Source organism: Lichenostomus cassidix, chromosome 1 (assembly GCF_008360975.1).
Source record: "Lichenostomus cassidix isolate B80296 chromosome 1, HeHo_3.0, whole genome shotgun sequence".
Classification (NCBI taxonomy): domain Eukaryota; kingdom Metazoa; phylum Chordata; class Aves; order Passeriformes; family Meliphagidae; genus Lichenostomus; species Lichenostomus cassidix.
In genome coordinates this window covers 32,474,784-32,493,980 of record NC_139479.1, presented here as the reverse complement: position 1 = coordinate 32,493,980, position 19,197 = coordinate 32,474,784, and the positions used below count along the sequence as shown (strand labels likewise).

Below are 19,197 nucleotides of genomic sequence, written 5' to 3'. Positions count from 1 at the left end.
CCTGAAGACACAGTTTCAAGTAACTCAAGCCCCGGCAAACATTTCTGCCAGAGAAGTCTTCATGCTACCTGTGAGCAAACCTCAGTCCAATGAAGACATTAAGACTACAGCCTGCTGGTAGATATCAGTATAGGACAACTGATATACCCATGGAAGAACCTGCTATTCTGATTAAAAGCAAAGAGTCTATTTTATGAAAGGGTAATGGAAATAGTTTGGTCCTATGAATTGGGATTAGCCTGTAAAGCAGCTAAGTGTGTGGGAAACTTGATCTTCCCCCTGCCCCATTTGATAAAGATGAGTCACAAAACAAGCATTGAGCTAGAAATAAATCATTTATTTTAAAACAATACAGGTTAATAAATAGATTAGTTATCAGAAAACTTAATAAATAGCCTTTTATAATTTACACAAGGCAAATACAACATGCCTATAACTATTTTTTAAAAAGCAAAGAGAGTAAGCTTGACTTGTAAGCCATTAACAAATCTATAAATACATTATTTGGAAGCTAATAAAATAAACCATTTTTATGTAATCTTTAGTAACTATATTGCAAGAGCATTGAAGCAACCAAACCTGACATGGTATTTTTGTTGCCAACTACCTTTTCCCTATATCCCATTAGAAATACTTTTTACATTCCAGGAAAAGAAAAAAAAATAGGAAAAATTTTTAAAAAAATGAAGTTCCACAGTCGGAAAAAAAAAAGACTTAAAATACCCCTTTTGTGTAATATTTTCCACTCTACAGAGCAACTGTCTGGGGAAGGGTGTGGACATATTAGGACCCAACACAACCACAAACAATAAAGAGATCCCAAACTTATTTGCAGCTTTTAAAAAGATTTCTTAATCCATAACATTTCAACACCGCTGTCTGATACACTTGGGCACTAGTAATGATAACTGTTGACAACACTGGTGCCTAACACAGTACACACTAAAATTCTGCATTCTGTAAGCCGATAGATAGCACCAAAGAATTATTACAAAGATAACAGGTAAGAGATAAACATTTGATAATGCTTGATTTAACAATAAAACTTCAGCAGTTACACCATCCCAAGACAACCAAGGAACATCTGTAGAATCCTTGTTGTCTTATATTTATGAAGCAATGTAAGAGGGGTACAATGTGCAAACAACTTCCCATTTAAACCACCCCCTATTTATTAACCCCAAATTTCTTAAACTATAAATCTTGTATTTTTTTTTAAATAAACTGAAAGCTAAACCTCACCTTCTAGCGTTTCAACAACTTAATCCAGTGTTTCCATTTTTCAGTGCTAGTTACTTCAGAAAAATACATATGTTCCAATATAAATCAATATTATTAATAGGAAGCCTCACTTGTCAAACTGTGATATGACAGGTTCTTATTAATGTTAGTTGCAGCTCACTAATAAATAGGCTCTATTTACACATACAGAGTCCTGGAAAGTCAATACAGCAGATAACTTGTTTAGATATTTTTCTTTTTTACAGAAGTATTTAAGCTGTAACAAATGTGGTTTTTTGGTTGTATCAAAAAGGTTTCTATTCTCCTACTGAATATTTGAGGGATTTTTGTGTTTGACACCTAATAGAGATTGTGACTGACAAATGCAAATCCTCCATACACTGAAGGGATAATGATCAAAGAGCTATTCTCAAGTGAGTACCAAGTAAATATGTTTGACAAGTATAATAGAAGTCAGACATACAGAGTGAAGTGTCTTTCATATGGATTTGAACGTAATTCAAATGCATTCTACCACTGTAATGAGTCCACTTTTTGTACATATAGCCTCTCCTACTAAATCAGAACTGAACTCATCTGGCTCACAGCTATCAATGGACATAACACAAAGAGAATGTGAAAAGGGCAAACCTATGAGGGATGCCAGAGCTCAGGAGACAATTATGCACATTTGCTCCCTGAGATGATGGAACTTGGATATCTGTCTTATTCAAAGTGCTTACTTGTCAAAGGTGTGGAAAAAAGAGGGGGAACAGCTAAAATTCAACTTTAACAGTGCCTCCTTTTAAGTCAGAAAAGCAATGGGACTAAAAAAGGTAGGACACCTAGAAAGAGGAGGGTGTGGGATGGAGGGGGAAAGAATCATATCAACAGTGACAACAGAAAATGCTAATACATTTCTAAAGTTAGAACTGAACCAGATCCAGGTACAGCAGAACTTGAAAGAACACTGCTACACACTGAACAAAGTAGCAAAAATAAAGCTTTCCGTTACTTAGCATTCAAGAAGTAAAAGGCTGCAGATACAAATGATGTGCAAGGCCACGAGAATTTCTTTCACCTTATGTGCTGGCTTTTGACATCTCTGTTTTAAACATCAAGGTTAACTAGACATTTCTAGAAAGCTCATCATAGATGAGGAGCAGCTGGGGAGAAGAGAAGAAAACTGTGCTGACATTTCAGTGGTAAGGATGGTCAGAGGACCACAGAACATGGTTGCTACTTTACTCTTCCTCTGCATAGTGAGCACTTACCAAGTAAACTTCATGTGGTGCAGAAAATGTCAAGGTTTAGACAGGGCAATCAAGTTATTTTGAATCTAATATTTACTAATAATTTGCATATGCATCTAACATACTAGGACAGGCACTTCATAAATAATTAAGAATTAATTTTATAACAAACCAAGACAAACAAATGGCCAAAGGAGGAATAAGATGAGACCACAATCATTTCCATTCTGACCTAAAGATTTTCATAGAAGTCTTCAGACATTAAAGGCTAATACAGATCCAACACACAACTCATGAACTCCAAAGCTGAATTTTGAAAAGACAGCTTGGCTGCTTCAGAAAACAGATTAACATTGTTTTAAAAAGTAGGTTAGTACAGGTCTCATAACCTATGTTCAATTCCAGGTTCAATAAAAAAAAAAAATAAATAAAACAGGGGACAAAATATAACTTTGCTGAGAACCAAGGAACCATCTTCCAGTCAATAATAGAGGCTAGTTTAACCAGATTTCATAGCCCAATTACTCTCATCTACAATTCTCAAACTTTCTAAAAACCTTGCACAATAGTTAAAAATCCATGAAGATGGTCTTTTCTCTGCTACTGCTATTCTATTTCATTAAGATACCCAGTTACTGTGTGCTGGCCTGTAAAAATGCACATTTCTGCCAACTCAGAGCCATTCCCCTGCAATATGGAATTATAAAACAAGCTTGAAAATAACACAGTAGAGCTCTTACTCCCTCAGAACAGTCCCTTCAGAATAATAAATCTTTAGGATTCACTTTCACATTTATTGATGCCATTAGTAGGGGTTATGGCATTCATTTTAAATGAAAATGGAGGCTGAGTTTTAAGGAAACATCAATTCAGGTCAACAAAAAATATCATGAGAGCAGACACTATTATTCCCCACTAATCAACGTCCATGTTCCTGTCAGGTAGGTAGAAAGCAACATTCATGATTTCTTGATAAAGTGTGGTGAATTTTCTCAAATACTGTCTTGTAATCACATTGGGATTTTCTGTTTGTCTCAGGAGACATTCTGATCTAGAAATGCTGAGTTCCACTGTACTCTCCCATTTTTGTACTTACACGGAAACAAACACTCATTGCTCTTCAAGCTTTCAAGTTTTTGACTCATGATGTTTTAGCTAGCAAATATAAGTAAAACATGAAATTAACTATTTCATTCTTTAATATATCAATATTGTCCAAATGGTTTAAACTGAACTGTTCAGAGTCATTCCCAACATAGCTTAAGCTGTCTGTACTACTTGTCAAAATATTACAGCTGAACCGTTCACACAGGTCTATGAATTACTGATCTGAATGTATGTCCCTGTCAGTCACCTAAAACTCAGCTCTCTGAATGCTTTAGTTTTTCACTCTTTAACCTCCTTTTCCCACATTACAAGAGCATCAGACCATCTTTTTTGAGCTACGAGAAATCTCATGCTCTCTTCTCTCTTAAATGTCTTTTTTTTTGTGGTCTCTATTTATTAGCTGTTTCACAAATGGTCTCCTGAATTTAGTCACTAAACTTAAAAAAAAGGTATGCTGGACTGATTTCAACACACTTCTTCCCATTAGGACTATGAGTTTTCAGAAGCTGTCAAGGCATCCAGGGGTTTCAGTTCAGGTTTGTAAATTCTTTCAAAAACATGTGGTCCTTCTAGATGCTTTATGTGTTTAGAATTTGAATACAGTCCAATACTGTAGACAGTGAAATTGAATTATTAAACCGGCATAGGCCATCTGAAACAAATACATTCACAATTATGCAGTATTTTTTGATTGCAAAGGCACTGAAACAGTTCTGAGCTGCTTACAAATAAGCCATCATGTAGGCAATGAGTCTGTGCATCATTTCCACATCCTTCACAGTCTTTCTACCTGCTCCCAATTAAAAACTCTCAGATGAATGCAGTATGTCTTAACGTGTGCAAGTTACAAAGAAAAATGCATTACCTGGACACTACCATAAGCTGATAAATAATTAGTGAAAGATATTTAAGGGCCCACTGCTCTGTATAAAGAATTCAGTTTAAAACTCCTCTGTCTTCACCGCATGGCAGACAAAGTTGCCAAGACAGTAATGAAAAAGAACAAATCTGCAGTCCATGATCCAACCAACATTTGTCTGAGAATTCACAGCCTTTACGGTGAAGACATTGCTATACTGAGATTCACAAATTGTTCCACTTACTTTGTCCCCCCTTATTTTAAGGTATACATCACTTATGATGAAAGGTATCAGATTGAGCGCATTAGAAACTGATGTCCTTTGCCCACAGAAATGGTACCACAGAAGACACAATACAGGTCTGTCAGAATATTCACAGAGCTTTTCTGATGGCTACCTTTTACCCTACCTTTTACAGTGAGGAAATACATCAGTCTCTATGCTGACTCAATCAGTAGTTCCAATTAAGATAATTTATTGTGTTGACTGGGTTACATGGCCATCTATTCCTTTGAAACTGGATGGAGGCCTCCAATTTATTTCACATAGGCCACCAAATTGTCAGAGGGCAGTTACCAACCTGAATCCTATTTGAAACAGTGACCTAGAAATGAACAGCTCTGTATCCTTCCCTGAGCCATCCAGTTTCCCCTCAAAAATATTTTAATCTGTCTTCATGTTAGGTTTGTTTAAATCTCCAATATTGAAGTTGAATTCCTTGAAGACTTGTATAAGAACAATTCCAATAGATACTGTGGTGAATCCACAAGCCATTCCCAAAAAATCTACGACTCCTACATTACTCCATTCCCTGAAAAGGATGGCTGAAGCCAGCAGGACTAGGGTGGTAAACACAACGTAGTAGATGGCACCAAACACAGAGGAGTCAAAACACTCCAGTGCCTTATTGATGTATCTGAACTGAATGATAATGCTACATCCTAATACTGCCAGAAGTACCAGACAGAGGTACAGAGCCCTTTGACTTGATGGGTTATTGTGAAAGATATCTTGAGCAGCCAGCCCAATGCCTTTTGTGCTGGGAACAGTGAAACTGCCCAACAGAGAGCAAATACTGATGTAAACCATAATATTAGTAGGTCCATGAGCTGGAGCTATCCAGAAGATAAGCAGGAGAAGCATTAGCAGCACTATGCAGAGATAACCCACGAAAACTGGAAAACAAAAAGAAAACAAGTAAATAGCAAGGTGAGAACTCTTGGTCTTCTAAAGATTTTAGCAGGCAGATTATATCCTAGCAGTGAACTTCAGATATACATCATAATTAAGATTTGCTATTGAATACTGATCCAAATCACTGAGCTTCCAGAAATATGGGTATCCATGACTGATGATCTTTTCATGTTCTTTGGGCAAAACAAATAGTCATGTAGAAAATTACACCCTGTTGCACATTTGAACTGGATTTCACATGGCTTTTTAAAATTTTATTCTCTTTTCCATCACGACAATACTCCTTAAAGTCTCCTATGACAGAAAGAGGGATAATACCTCATTCATAAATGGTTCATTAAGGCACAGTGTGTGGATCCAGCAAAGAGCTTAAACATAAAGTTAGATCCCATTAAGGTGAGCAAGATGAGTAGGAGCAGTTAGAACAACACGAGGCCGTATCATTCACATTACACCACCAGTACACAGATAACATCAGTGAAAAACATTTCATGATTTAGAGTTTTAAAGATATATATAGCCAATTCACTTCGTTCAGATTTAAATGGTAAACTTAGACCAAGGCATTTGTTTTCTTTTCTTTGCAGATTTTTTGAATAGCTGATGTTAGTAGGTTTGAGTTTCTCTCACTTAAAACAAATATGAGAAAAACAATAGTTGGCAGTTTAGCTCTTAAGCAAGAAAAATAAAACTGGGCCTGGAACATACTAGCACCAGTATGTGTCCTCCAGCAGCTGGTGAGAAAAAACAGGCATTTCAGCATATGTCTCAACAGCCTATTTCTACATACCTTTATTGTGCAAAGAAATCTGGGAACATAACTGGCATTTAGTATAAACTTTGAATTAAAAAGGCATGGAGAACTAAAGAAGATAGGAAAATATTTTTTGTTTTGCATAAACAAACTTAAATTGAGATCTAGATTTATACTTTTCATCCCTAAATAGCAAGATACACTTTTTCATAGTGTTATAAAATTAATTACAAGTTCAACTGGCCATTGTTCTGAGCTTGCTGTGCAGGATAATGTTTTCAAAAGTATCCACGTTTTCCTTTCTCCACACAGAACCCAATAAACGTGACAAGTTCTAAGTAGAGCAGGGCATAATTTTCTTACACAAAACCTATACTGGTTTGCCTCTGTCATGTCATGATTTCTTCAAAAGTCAATTTGCCTACCTGGTAGAAGTGGTAAGCCTCTTCCTCAAGAGTGCTCTTGCTCAGCCTCAGAAAATCATTATGAATTAATGAAAAAACAAACTACCTGGATTTGTAAGCTTCTCTTCAAGCTCAGCCTGAGTTGTTACACTCTCGGACTTCGGGGAATGGATGATGAGAACAACAGACCCAGCACAGCTCAGCAAACATCCCAGCTTGCCAAGAATGTTCAGTTTCTCTTTCAGTAAGTAAGAAGCTAAGATGGACCTTGGACAAAGAGGAAGAAAAATAAAAGTTTGACTACATCCTGTTAATAATGTTCTAACAGTGCTGTGCCATATGAATTTTCCTTTTAAAGGAATACTATCAAATGTTGATGAATTCTCAAAATTTATTTCTGATTTATCTCAGGAAAGATTCATCCATTTGCAATTTTACTCAATCCTTGATATCTAATCCCAGGGGGAAAAAAACCAAAACAGTACAACAAAACAAGATGCAAACCCCAACAAAACTCCTAGCCACAACACCCCCAAAACCAAAACCCTATCACCCCCTAAAAAAAAAAACCCAAACAACCAAAACCCCCCAAACCAGACATCTGACCCCTGAGGCAGACATCTACCCATTACTCAATTGGTGAGTTGTCACAAAACCCCATTTTATAGGTGCTAAGCAGTCATGAGATAAAAGTGACCTTTGGTTACAAAGATCCCAGGGCTCAGCTCAGACACGTAGCTGACCAAAGTATGCAAAAATACATGGCCTGGGATAAAATAATAGGTGGTACATAGAGCACCATCAGTGTGCTTCATAGTAATAGAACTAAATACACACATGAAGCAATGCCATCTACACTCTGAAGCAGATAACCAGTACAGTCACAATTCAGCAGGCAACAGAAAAATCTCGAGGCAATGCACAGCTTTGTTTTTAAAGAGTTGTGCTTTTCCACTGCAGTAGTTCCACAAGTGCAGTACACCTATTCACAAAACATTAATTGCATATAAAACGCCTTAAACTCACTGCCTTTTCTGTGCCTCCCACAAACATAACTTTTAAGAAGCTAGGGGCATGCATATGCAAGGGACTCCCTTGCTTCAGAAAAGGGGTCAAATCCAATGAAATGAAAATCAGCACCAATGAACACATATGGGTTGTGGACAGCGGGGTAGAGAAAGACTGTGAGACAAAAGGAAAGATCCACATAGTAAGGGAACTGTGAATAAGAGAATAGGCTGAAGAGTCCAGAACAACCACACTGAAGGGAGAAAAAAAATGTTTATCTGTTCCAAATCATAGTGATAGCTAAAACAGAAGATACTCAGGAAAACCCTTCTTCACCACTGTCTCCCCCCAGCCCAGCTTTCCTGGGGAAAACAGGAATAGTGACATTATAACACATCATGAACAGGAATAAGCCTGTTATTTCTCAGTGGACCTCCAGTGAGCACTGAGTCCATCTGACATTTTATTAAGTAGTACCAACATCCAGATAAGAACAAGAAAAGCAAACTCTTACCCAAATGGAACGCCAAGAGCTCCCAAGGGCGTCACTAGCACAGTTGGGACTGCAGTGTAGGCCAAGAAATTCCCTATTTGACCTAGTGCCACTGTCAAGAGAACCAGAAATAAGCCTTTAAACTCCTTTGTAAAAATAAGTAATCAAAACTTGCCCAATACTGTTTGGGAAAGACTGATCTAACTGGAAAACAGATGTTACAATTTGCTTAGTTCTGTTAATTTTGCACTTAAACAAAATGGTTGGAATTTTGCTATAGTTTTTTATTATGTCTTAATACAGGATTTATATTTGCCACACAAGAGTATCCAAGTGGGCAGAGTAAATAATCTCATTAGTAACTTCTCTTAGTTAAATATAAATAATACTATGAATTAGAAACACTCATGGATTATACTCAAATATCTCAGTATCACACTCAAATATTTGTATGAGGAGGGGTAAATGTATATCTAATCCATAATCCATGCCTTCATCTTTAGAGTGTGCATTCATGTAAAACAAATGTACTTGATTTTAGTTCCTAACAGCAGTGTTACTTTTGGGGGGGGAAATAAGGACAGTGCTGAGGAATCTTCTAATGAAATGCTAAGCACATGCATAAGGGCTCTTCAATACACTGCATCAAATTTTCACAACACTATATAACAACCAAAGTCATTCTTGACCACTGCAAAAAGAACATGCCTGACAAGCCACAGTAACAGCCTCAACCTTATTTTTCTTTCCTCCAATAAAAGCAAATTCCAAGATACACTGCACTACTGCACATCACAGCTGTGATAACAGTTCAAGTTTTCAGTTAAAAAATTAAAGCTGGATGGTTTTGCAAGCACTGGCAAGTTGATAATAGGTCAACATACTTGCATAGTTACAGGGTCTGCAGTAACTGGCGAGAAGCTTGAGATTGAGCACAAATTACATAGAGCTCAAATTTCCAGTTGCTGTTAAAAGCCATTATCAGCATTTAAAAACATTTCAAGAATCCAAGATGTCTTTATGCTCAGACTGGCACTGCCCTCAACTATCAAATGTCATTACCATCATCCTAGTCTTTACATCTGCAAATCGCTGTGCAAACGTTAATTAATTTACCAATTTAGTTCACATTATCAGTAGAGCTGAAGACCTGTGTAACCTACAGGAAATATGAAGGAGACAAACAAACTTGCAAAACTGCAGAGTGTGGCAAAATTATACTAATTAAATTCACTGAGGTTTTCTCTATATGCAGGAGTGAGCCAGAGAAGTTGATGAGCAGCATTTCTAAGGTACAAGAGACAGTAGTGGTCTCCCTGCCCCTGGGAACAGAGTAACTCAGTTATCAGCCTCAGGCTGTTTTGAGATATATGCAGCAACTCTGGCACTATCTTCAAGGCATCTGAAGGCATTGGGGCAAATCTTGGATGGAGAATGGTGCACAGCTGGCACTCTGCATTTCTGCAGATTACATTCATTTCCAAATGGTTGCTTTTTTTTGAGGTCAGGTGTCTTAACTTTCTGTTGGAAGAACTCTTAACAGATGGTACCAACACCAATCTATAAATTAGGTCTCTCAAGCTTCAGTCAAATGGAACATATTGTAAGGCAACTGAACTTACTGGAGTAACTGAACTTATCACCATGGACTAATAGTAACAGTCCCGTACCACCACAAATGACAGACTAGGACTAATTAACACAAATTCAAAAAAGAACCTCAGTAATTGTTACCATCTACCTGGTGCTGAGGGCCTTTGCTGCCAACCTACCCAGTCCTCTCTGAACATAAATTCCTCATCAGACACATCAATGCTGTAAGTCAAGACATGACTTCAGCTCCTGAAGGCACACCAAACTTTAAATCTGATAAATGAGTACCAGTATCCTTGAAGTTATTGCAACACAAAGCTTGATGCACACTGGCATGTCTCCATTAGCAAGGAGACCAGGAGCAGACCTGTATAGCAAAAGATATCTATTTTAGGCATGCCAGGGGGTTTATTTCAGACTAACTTCAGCCTGCTCCTGCTAACTTAAAGTTTGTTTGCAGCTCACATGCACTAAGGATGTTCCTAGAATTCATCTTTCAACCTAGTTTCATTTTAAAGACCAGCTCAGGAGCTTCAACTCTGCTATGAAATGTGAAACAACACTCGATCTGTGATGACAAACAGGAGATTCCCTTCACAAATGGGAATATTCCCCATCTGCAATAAAACACTAATGCAGATGTTTTCACTGTAAGAACCAGCCATATCTATGCTGCTATCAAAACCTGCACTGAAACTAATTAATTAGCTAATTAATTAGTTTAATGCTCATTGAAATACCTGTACACATGCTGCAATCACTCTTTTGGCTACAGAGTAAGGAAAAGTGCCTTAGCAGAATCTGCAGCCCTTCCTCTGAAGTCTTCAGTAATCCAGTGGATCCCAGGGCCCCCAAAACGGTTGGGCAGCATTATGCTGAGTCAGCATGCCAACACAGAAACACTTATTCACCATCTGAACAAATACCATGAGAACAAGTTGACAGAGTTTATGTGGGTTTTGTTAGTGACCCAAACTCCAAATTCTCTGCTTAAAAAAATGTCAGCTGTTATCATTGCACCCAGATAACTGAGAATATTGCTAATTCCCCAAGTAATACCTTTCCACAAATAGCACCTTTCTCTGCATCCCACAGGTGCCTACCTGGCCCTAGCTATTGCTGTTTGTGACTGTGTTGTCATTCTGAGTCTCTAATACCCATAAGCAATTCTTCTTGCTTGGTTCCTCAGTAAAGCTACCGAGGTTTTGTTTTGAAATACCTGCATCTAGCTACTGGAAAAAAGCCAACTGATACCATTCCCTTCAGCTGTTTTGCCTTCATTCAATTCAGTCAGCTCTTTTAAGCATGAAATTGTTTTCTCTGATTCACCAAGATAAGTCCTGTAATAAAACCTCCCTTATTTTAACTCCTTCTGCTCAGAGATTACAGATGGAAGCCTCATGAGTGATAAACAACAGTGACTGATGCATAGATTTAATTCTACTTAGGCTGTAGTGATCCTATCAGGGGAGGAAGCTGACAAAGAACTACTTAAACTCAAGTTAAATTAGCTGAGGACTTTCTTCTGAAGCTCTGTTGGCTTCTACATTTGCTGTGAACTTTGTCCTCCAGTGAGATCTATCAGTTTTCATTCCTTTTGCATAGTTTCAAGACAAAAAAAAAAAAAAAATCAGAGACTTAGCTTGCTGCCACAAATCCAGGGGCACAACTGGACTCATATACTTCTCAGAAATGGCATCAGAACTTTTCCAAATACTTCACAAAAGACTGGATTAGAGTCTAAAAGTGGGGTATGATTCTAAGCTTGTGGGTAGAACTAGGGCTGATCTGTAAGAGGAGAAAGCTAGCTTCTCCCCATGCTCCAGATTCACATCAGAGAATGAACTTCATGTGAGCAGTTTACAAAGATATTAAAGAGTAAAATTACACTGATCTCATATCAGCACCACAGAAGGCTTCACATTTATCTGGCAGATTAAAAGCAAAACTGAAACTACATCTGTTGAACTGAAACCAAAAGAGCTGTTTTTTTTTTTAAATTGAGTCTGGTTAAATGCTTTCTGATCTAAAACATAACGTGCTCAATGAGCCCTTTTGTGCAGAGCGGTAACTTTTAATTCAGCTTTGACTTTTATTAAAAACTGAGCTGGCCAGTGTAATGCAGAGACACAAACCATGCAGAAACCCAGAGTCAGAGTAGTGTGTGGCTGCCAAGGGCTACAAGTACCAAATGGTTTGGAAATGTGGAAAGATGTCTGACTCATGTTTGTCCCAGCTCTTTGCCTTTGCAAACACCACGAGGTAGGGTAGCCACAGTAAGAATTTACTAAAAGTGGGATATTTCTAGGGATGGGAATTTCATGACAAGTCAGTGTGAGATTCAAGATGAAAATACAGATTTCTTGATGTCTCGGATCACCATCTAAGCAAAGTTCTCTTTTAAAAAAAAAAAATCAAACCCTCTAAGATACTTACTTGCAATAGTGCCAGACCACCATACTATATCAGTTAAGTACGAAGTACCTGGAAGTATAGGAAAATGTATTAGAATAATATGAAATCACAATATTGGACTATGAGACAACAGTCTCAGTTATTAAGGACCTTCATCTTAACCCTATTCTTCAAGGCAACTGAGTGTGAGATTAAAAAAAAAAAAAAATGGAAAAAAAGAAAGAACAATTTTGGATTTAGCTTATGTTTCCAAGTAAGACCTTCTTAAGATAACCTGTTAGTCAGAAGTTCTGGTTTCCAGTTTGAAGTACCTATGTGACACTAATGCAGCATTGTGTAGAAAAGCATCTAAAATGTCACCAAATGCTCCTGAGGGTGACATTTAACATATAGATTAGAACCACTTCTAGGAGAATTGGAAACCTATGGAAACAGAATATGATTTCGCTTGGTTAATTTGCCAATACAACCTCGGTGAAATTATATCAGAAAAATCATAGCAGAGAAATTGTTTTGGCACACAGGTTTGGCAGGACCATAGTGTTGCCTGATCCTCCTGCAATTAAGCATTGGAAAGGGCTACAACTGAAGCCTCTGAATTCCTGACATAGTGCCCTGTTTCAGAGAGGACTAAAAACGCTGTATTATAGGAACCTGTGCACCACATAAGTTCTGTTTCTGTAGAACCAATTCCTGAAGCATGGCCTTCTCTGAGCACAACCTTGGCATCAAGTTATGCTCCTGTGTTTTGCTCCTCTTTCTAGCAATACAGCTCTGCATTCATTTGGGAAGATGTCCTCTCAAAAGCCACTGGAGCAATAGGCAATTCCTACTCTGGAATCCCAAATGAAAGAATAATGCAGTCATCACTAACTCTGGAGACATAGGAAGTATTAAGTACTATACAATTGAAAAGAGATGAAAAATGACTAATGAAAATGGCCAGCTTTAGAGTGGGTGTAGTAATTTTTTAGACTTTTGTTACTGCATATAAAATAAAAGCACTGTTGGGGGCAGAAAATATAGAAAATATTGACTCAAGTAAGGTAACTTTGCAAAATATTTGTCACCCGTTGCTATTTCTAAATAGACAAGGATTGCTAATTACATCAATACTATATTATTGATTCAATAGAGAAGACAGAAGAGACTTGAAGTGCCTCCTTGTTAATTATACAACACCTGCTGAAGACAATGGAAAAAAGACAACATCTGACACTGGCCATCTCAGACATACAGGTCCAACTGCTAGATTCAAGGCAGAACCCCACTGCTTCATAAGATGAAATAGAGAGAAACCTGGGGTATTTTCCTGGGTGCCTCCTCACAGAGCATGCCAACAGAAAGTACTATGAGATGCTCAGCAAGCTGCACAAACACAAATAATAATTTCAAAACAGGAAGTTTTACAGCTGCTAGCACTGAGAAAGCAGGCACACGCCCATCACTCACTTAACCCAGTGCTCCACTGAAAGCTCTTCAGGAGTAAGCAGACTCAAAATGGAAACTTCCTCCAGCTGCCTTGGGATGCAAAATTATTTCTTTCTTTTGTGTTTTCTCATTGTTTCCCTTACAAAAAAGGAAGATCTGTATTTATGCTGCAAACGTGATCTTTCTGTGGACAATAGAAATGGGTTACAGCCATCTTGAAGGGAAAGGGAGACTATGCTTGCAAAACAAAAGTTTGTCTGATGCCCTTAACTGTAAGGTCATTGTAGAAAAAGCAATCAGGCTGCCAGGTGGTAGTAACATAGTTCCAAGCTTGCTTTGCTCCACTGCATTCACCCTGAACATGCCAGATGCAGCAGGCGCTGGAAATGCACTGCTGCTCTAACATTAACCATTACAAGTACAAATATTTATTTGTATGTGTACATATATGTATATATTTACATTTATGCAATGTATCCAGAGAAAATACCTTACATGTCCTGGTCACTAAAAAGGATTTTTCAGACGAAAGATTCCTTGAACCTATGGACACATGCTCATACACAGACACCATAACTTACAAAAACAAATGGCTATTGACCACAGTAATACAATCTAAGGGCCTCATGAGACCTGTGTTTATAACCTTCTCCTACCATAAAAGCATGATACTAAAAGAAATAAATTAAAAATACAGAAGATCTTTACACTTGTGAATTTACAACTTTGTTTTGGCTAAACTGTCTAGACAGCACAGTCGCTTCCCGAATATTTTCACCTCAGGAAATAATAATGAGGCATGGGATTTCAATAAGAAAAAAGAAAAGAAATAAATCATTTCATGTTACTGATCTGTCTCTTCTCAACAAGAGGAAACCACTATGTGACTGATGCAACTTGTCTGTCGAAGAGCTGGAATAAACACAGGACAAGATGTGCTGATGGTGTTCATGGCAAGAAACTAGCTAAGCCACAGAAACTGGTAGTAAAGTCCCACAAGTACATGAACAAGAGGAACCTGTGTGTGGACAGGAATGCATACATCACACAGGTCCAGTGCTGTGTTACAGCGTGACAGCCCAGCGCGCTGACCATACATCGGGAAGCTGTTGCTGATGCGCATGTTAACAACCGCTCGCCGCTCTCCACCGCTAACACATCCTGACCGAGCCCACCTGCCGCCTCAGTTATCCCCTCCCTCGCGCCTCCATCCAGTCATGGACCTCTGTGTCAAACACGCTTAAGGTGACAAACTAAAGCCGGTTCCCCCGCTCCAGGCGACACGGCCACCCCCCGACACAGGACGCGTCCGCCTTGCCCCGCGGGGCGGCCCGGGTCTCTCGGCAGCCCCCCCGCTTCCTGCCCTTCGCTCCGGGCCGGCCGCCGCCGCAGCGCGGGCTAGGGCTGCGGGGCGAGGGGGAGCGGCCCTTCCCCGCGGGTGCCGGGCTGCCCCGGGCTGGGAAGCCGTCCCGCACGGAGCCGGGGCCGATGCCCGCACACCCGGGAGGGTGCCGGGGGGTCGCGGGGGGAGGCCGGGAAGCCCCCTGAGGGGAGCTCCCGCCCGCCGCCGCCGCAGCGCCGGGCCCCTACCTCTCCCGCGGGCCCGCACGATCCCCTTCTTCTGCAGGACGAAGGTGGAGCCGTTCACCAGGCTGGAGACCACGGCCACGCTCAAGCCCAGCGACACGGCGGCGGGGCCGGGGCTCTGCGCTGCCCCCTCGCCCGCTGCCGCACCGACCGCCATCCGCATGGCCCCGCCGAGAGCTGCAGGCGCGGCGGCTGCCCGGGCCCAGCGCTCCCGGCAGCGGCTCTGCGCCGGGACCCGCCCTGCGCTGCGCTGCGCCGTGCCGGGGGCGGCTCCGGGCGGGGACCGGCGGCAGCCGCGGCTCCTGGCGCCCGTCCCGCCGGGGACGGCAGCGGGGTGACGTCATGGCAGCGGCAGCGCTGCCCCGACGGCCCGGTGACATCGCGGCTCCGGTGCCGCTGCTGTCGGGGGTCCCCGCCGGGCGGAGATGCCGGACAAAAGCTCGGAGCTGCGAGCGTCCGCGGGCAGGGGGCGCGGGGCAGCCTGCAGGGGCATGCGGAGAGCGGGGGGATGTGGAGAGATGTGCGCAGGGATGTGGAAGGAGAGGGGCATGACAGCAGGGCAGAAGGATGCGGAAAGACAGAGGGATGCGAGTAGACGTGCAGCAGAGTATGTCTGCAGGACAGACGAGTCCCGCCGGGGCAGTGCTTCTGGTGTGGAAGCAGGGCTGCTTTACAGCGCTCTCGCTTTCCCGTGGGGTTTTTTAAATTCCTGTCTGCTCCCCGGTCCGCCCGAAAGCGTGGTGTGTTGCGACGGCAGGCCAGGCGAGGGTCAAGGCTGCCATTCCAGCCCCACCTGACCTGGAGTTGCGGCTCCGTCCACCCTGCTGTCGGTCAGATCGATGTGAGCGGCAGAGCTGAACAATCAGCAAAGCACCGTGTGGCTGCACACTGCGAAAGCTTGGCCTCTGCCAGGAGCCATGCACATTGCCTGAAAACTGTGGGATCCATAATCACTCCAGTAGTAAATCCCAGAATCTACATTTATTTCCAGGAAAAAGTTCACTTTCTTCTAATGATGCAGGGCAAAGTCAGATGCTCAAATTTATGAACGTCCTCTCTCAGCTATCATTCAGCATCTTCCAGGTTCTAGGAGGGCAGAATTTAAGCTATCCTGCCATCACAAATAAGGGCTGGAGATCCCTCTGTAGCAATATAGTTGGGCCATCACAGGGCCACAGATCTCTCTTTGAGAGAACTTAGTCTCTTCAAAGATGAAGTGCTGAGCTGAAAGCAGTCTTCCTTGCTCAGCAGAAATATATTGTAGCAGGTATCTCACTGCAGTTCTTACCATTTCCAGATGTATGTTGAAATAAATCAATCCATAATGGATTCCTGTGGCAACATCCGTCTAAGGAAATGAGTTATAGTATCTTGGCTTAACATAAATGAAAGTGGACATTTTTGTAATTTTTAACAACTGGGCATGGTGGTTTTTGGCATATATTTTAGCATTCCCAGCAAATACAAGTTTAGAGAAGAGGCAAACTCCTGGAAATACTTCTCTTGTCTGCATATTTCTTGGTTTGCCTACACTGCTTGAGACAGCTGTCCTAGGAAGGCACAGGAATGATATGATATGATTGTGTTAAGGTTTGATGGCAAGATATGTAATATTCACTGCAGTAGTGCCCATATTCTCACCTAGGTTGTTTCTTCAGGTCATTTGATCAATACTGAATGTGATGGGATAGAGGATTCATCCTTGTGAGACTCACAAGACCTGCAAAAGTGAGAACACAGGAGATGGAAGAAGAGTTATCCATAGCAACCCTTGGAAACAAAGATAGAGGTGAAGACAAATACAGCTAATTATAAATATCCATTTCTGATCTATATACAGCCTAGTAACATGTACAGAAAAATTTATTGCAGGAAATAATTTATGCTTGCACAGTGGAAAAGTTATATATATTTAACAGCTTTTGCATCTAGTTATCAGGCAAGTTTCTAAACATAGCTCAAACCTGGCCAATTTTTATACTCAAAATCTCTCTCTGGTGTGGTTGAACCAAGACAAAAACAGGTACCAGAGAGCTCAAGAAAAGAGTTTATTTCACTCCAGACATGTAATTTTAATATCCTACTTATAAATATACTTATATATGCCTTTCTAAAGTATGTATTTGGATAGGTAATTCTAAATATGCTTATTCTGCCTTATTCAGTTAGTTACTATCGCACTTGTCATACAATAGGTGTAGTGTTCCTAAGGATTAGTCATAGACTAAAATAATAAGCACAACACTGATAAATATTAAATTTGCAAATATCTTGAAAAACAGAGCCTGAATTCACCTGCTATCTGCATTATTAAGTTTACAAACAATTTGGACCAAGACATAAAAGTACCTCAACAAAAGCAGCTGTTATCATTAGTTGAATGGAAATTACACGACCTTTTTTAAACTATTACATGTATAACATATATAACTTCCTTAGGTTTATCTAGTCTTCTGGGGCTGAGTTTCATTGTAGCATCATTCCTCCTGCCCAAGCTGTGTCATCATGTATTGCACAGTGACATACTTTGGGTTAGTTTGGCTTGGACCTTGCAATGCTTAGTGTTACTGATGTCATATCAGCCTGATGTTTCATGAACACACAAATTGCATAGGAGGAAGCTCAGATTTAAGTAGCATTTCCTTCAAAAAAACTCTGCTCCTCTCCAAGAGGTAGGAGAAGTATTTATTAGACTTTTGGACTCTTGTCCAAAGGAGGGGATGAGTGATTGAGGTAAGTTGGTGTTAGAAGTGAGTGAGCAAAGTTGGTAGAGGTTACACCATTTTATTGCAGGGGCAATGGATCTTTTCTGATTAGGATGGTTTTTTCCCTAATTTTAGAGGGAAGAAAAATACTTGTGTCTGATCTAAAGGAATGTATGGCTTCCTCTGTAATGACTTGGATTCCTCTGTTATGTTTGTTTTATGTACAAAAAGGAATTTTTTTTAAATTAAAGCAGTTGTTGGTCTGTTTTATAGAGGCTAGAGGAAAATCAGATAATTCTGTATCTGGCATAGAATGAAAATACAGTAACTGAGCCCAGAAGATAATCTGAAACTGCTTATAAAATATCTGGGAGAGCAGGGTGGAAGTTTACCAACATCTCTATCAGGCCCTGAAGCAACAGCAGTAAATCTCTTCGGCAGAAACACTATAAAGATCCACTGTGCCAGCAGCTGAAGCAGTAGGAACTGAGACTGCAAACTAAATAGCAAGAAGACAGTAGCAATCCCACTTTGCCAGCTCTTGAGAACCAAAGACAAAAGTAAGAGCAGTTATTAGAAGGCTTGTGTAAGGGTCCACTGAACCTAGGCCTGAAAGACCTAAAAATCCTTTCTAAGGAGTCTTGATCAGTTGCCTGTAGTATAAAAAGTGCCTTTGGTATAAGTGGGACATCACTGGTACAGGTGGTCCTGCTTTGGCAAGGAAACAACTTGAACCTTTGTTGTAGTCCAGCCCTTGATTTGCTATGGGTATCCATATCTATGGATGGGAGAATGAATGGAAGCCTGCTGAAAGATACTGGTCTGCAAAGATGGGTCCTGTCAGCTTTTTGGCTCTCTATTCCATTAGCAAGGACTTCATTGAGTTTTTTGGCCCATATTTAGGCTTTCAAAGTCTAGAGTGGTCTTTGTGAAATGAAATTGTAGTGCTGAATTCTGCTACACTGTTGACAATGGCCACAAGACTGCCTCCTCTGGAGCTTAGAAATTAAGCTCAGCCCTGGTGTCTGAATTTGATTGTCTGAGACTGCAGTGAAATGCTGCCTTATATCCTATCTGCAATATCGAGCTCACACAAGCTTCTGTGGCATCTCTGTCACCTCTGTCCAATGGGTTACAAGAAGAAAGATAGCCCTTGGCGTACACCAGCTCTC

The 19,197-nt window shown here is 40.4% G+C and overlaps 1 protein-coding gene and 1 long non-coding RNA gene across 2 annotated transcripts; one reads left to right on the top strand and one right to left on the bottom strand.

Moving 5' to 3' along the window:
• Window positions 1-316: 316 nt before the first annotated feature.
• Window positions 317-15,575, bottom strand: NIPA1 (NIPA magnesium transporter 1). Its single transcript, XM_085055707.1, has 5 exons — window positions 15,324-15,575; window positions 12,324-12,371; window positions 8,316-8,406; window positions 6,900-7,060; window positions 317-5,616 (listed from the first exon to the last, which is right to left on the bottom strand). Exons 1-5 carry the CDS (start codon window positions 15,481-15,483, stop codon window positions 5,105-5,107), a joined length of 972 nt encoding a protein of 323 aa, XP_084911833.1. The 5' UTR covers window positions 15,484-15,575; the 3' UTR covers window positions 317-5,104.
• Window positions 14,879-18,675, top strand: LOC146444476 (uncharacterized). Its single transcript, XR_014850877.1, has 3 exons — window positions 14,879-14,978; window positions 16,979-17,109; window positions 18,467-18,675. It is a non-coding gene; the product is annotated as an uncharacterized LOC146444476 (long non-coding RNA).
• Window positions 18,676-19,197: the final 522 nt, after the last annotated feature.

What these genes read in the sequence shown, in the direction of transcription:
- NIPA1 (XM_085055707.1), bottom strand. Translation starts at nt 15,483, where the DNA reads ATGCGGATGGCGGTCGGTGCGGCAGCGGGCGAGGGGGCAGCGCAGAGC. An exon ending in CGTGCGGGCCCGCGGGAGAG is followed by an intron (nt 12,372 to 15,323) that starts GTAGGGGCCCGG and finishes CTATACTTCCAG; the next exon opens with GTACTTCGTACTTAACTGAT. An exon ending in GTGGTCTGGCACTATTGCAA is followed by an intron (nt 8,407 to 12,323) that starts GTAAGTATCTTA and finishes TTCTCTTGACAG; the next exon opens with TGGCACTAGGTCAAATAGGG.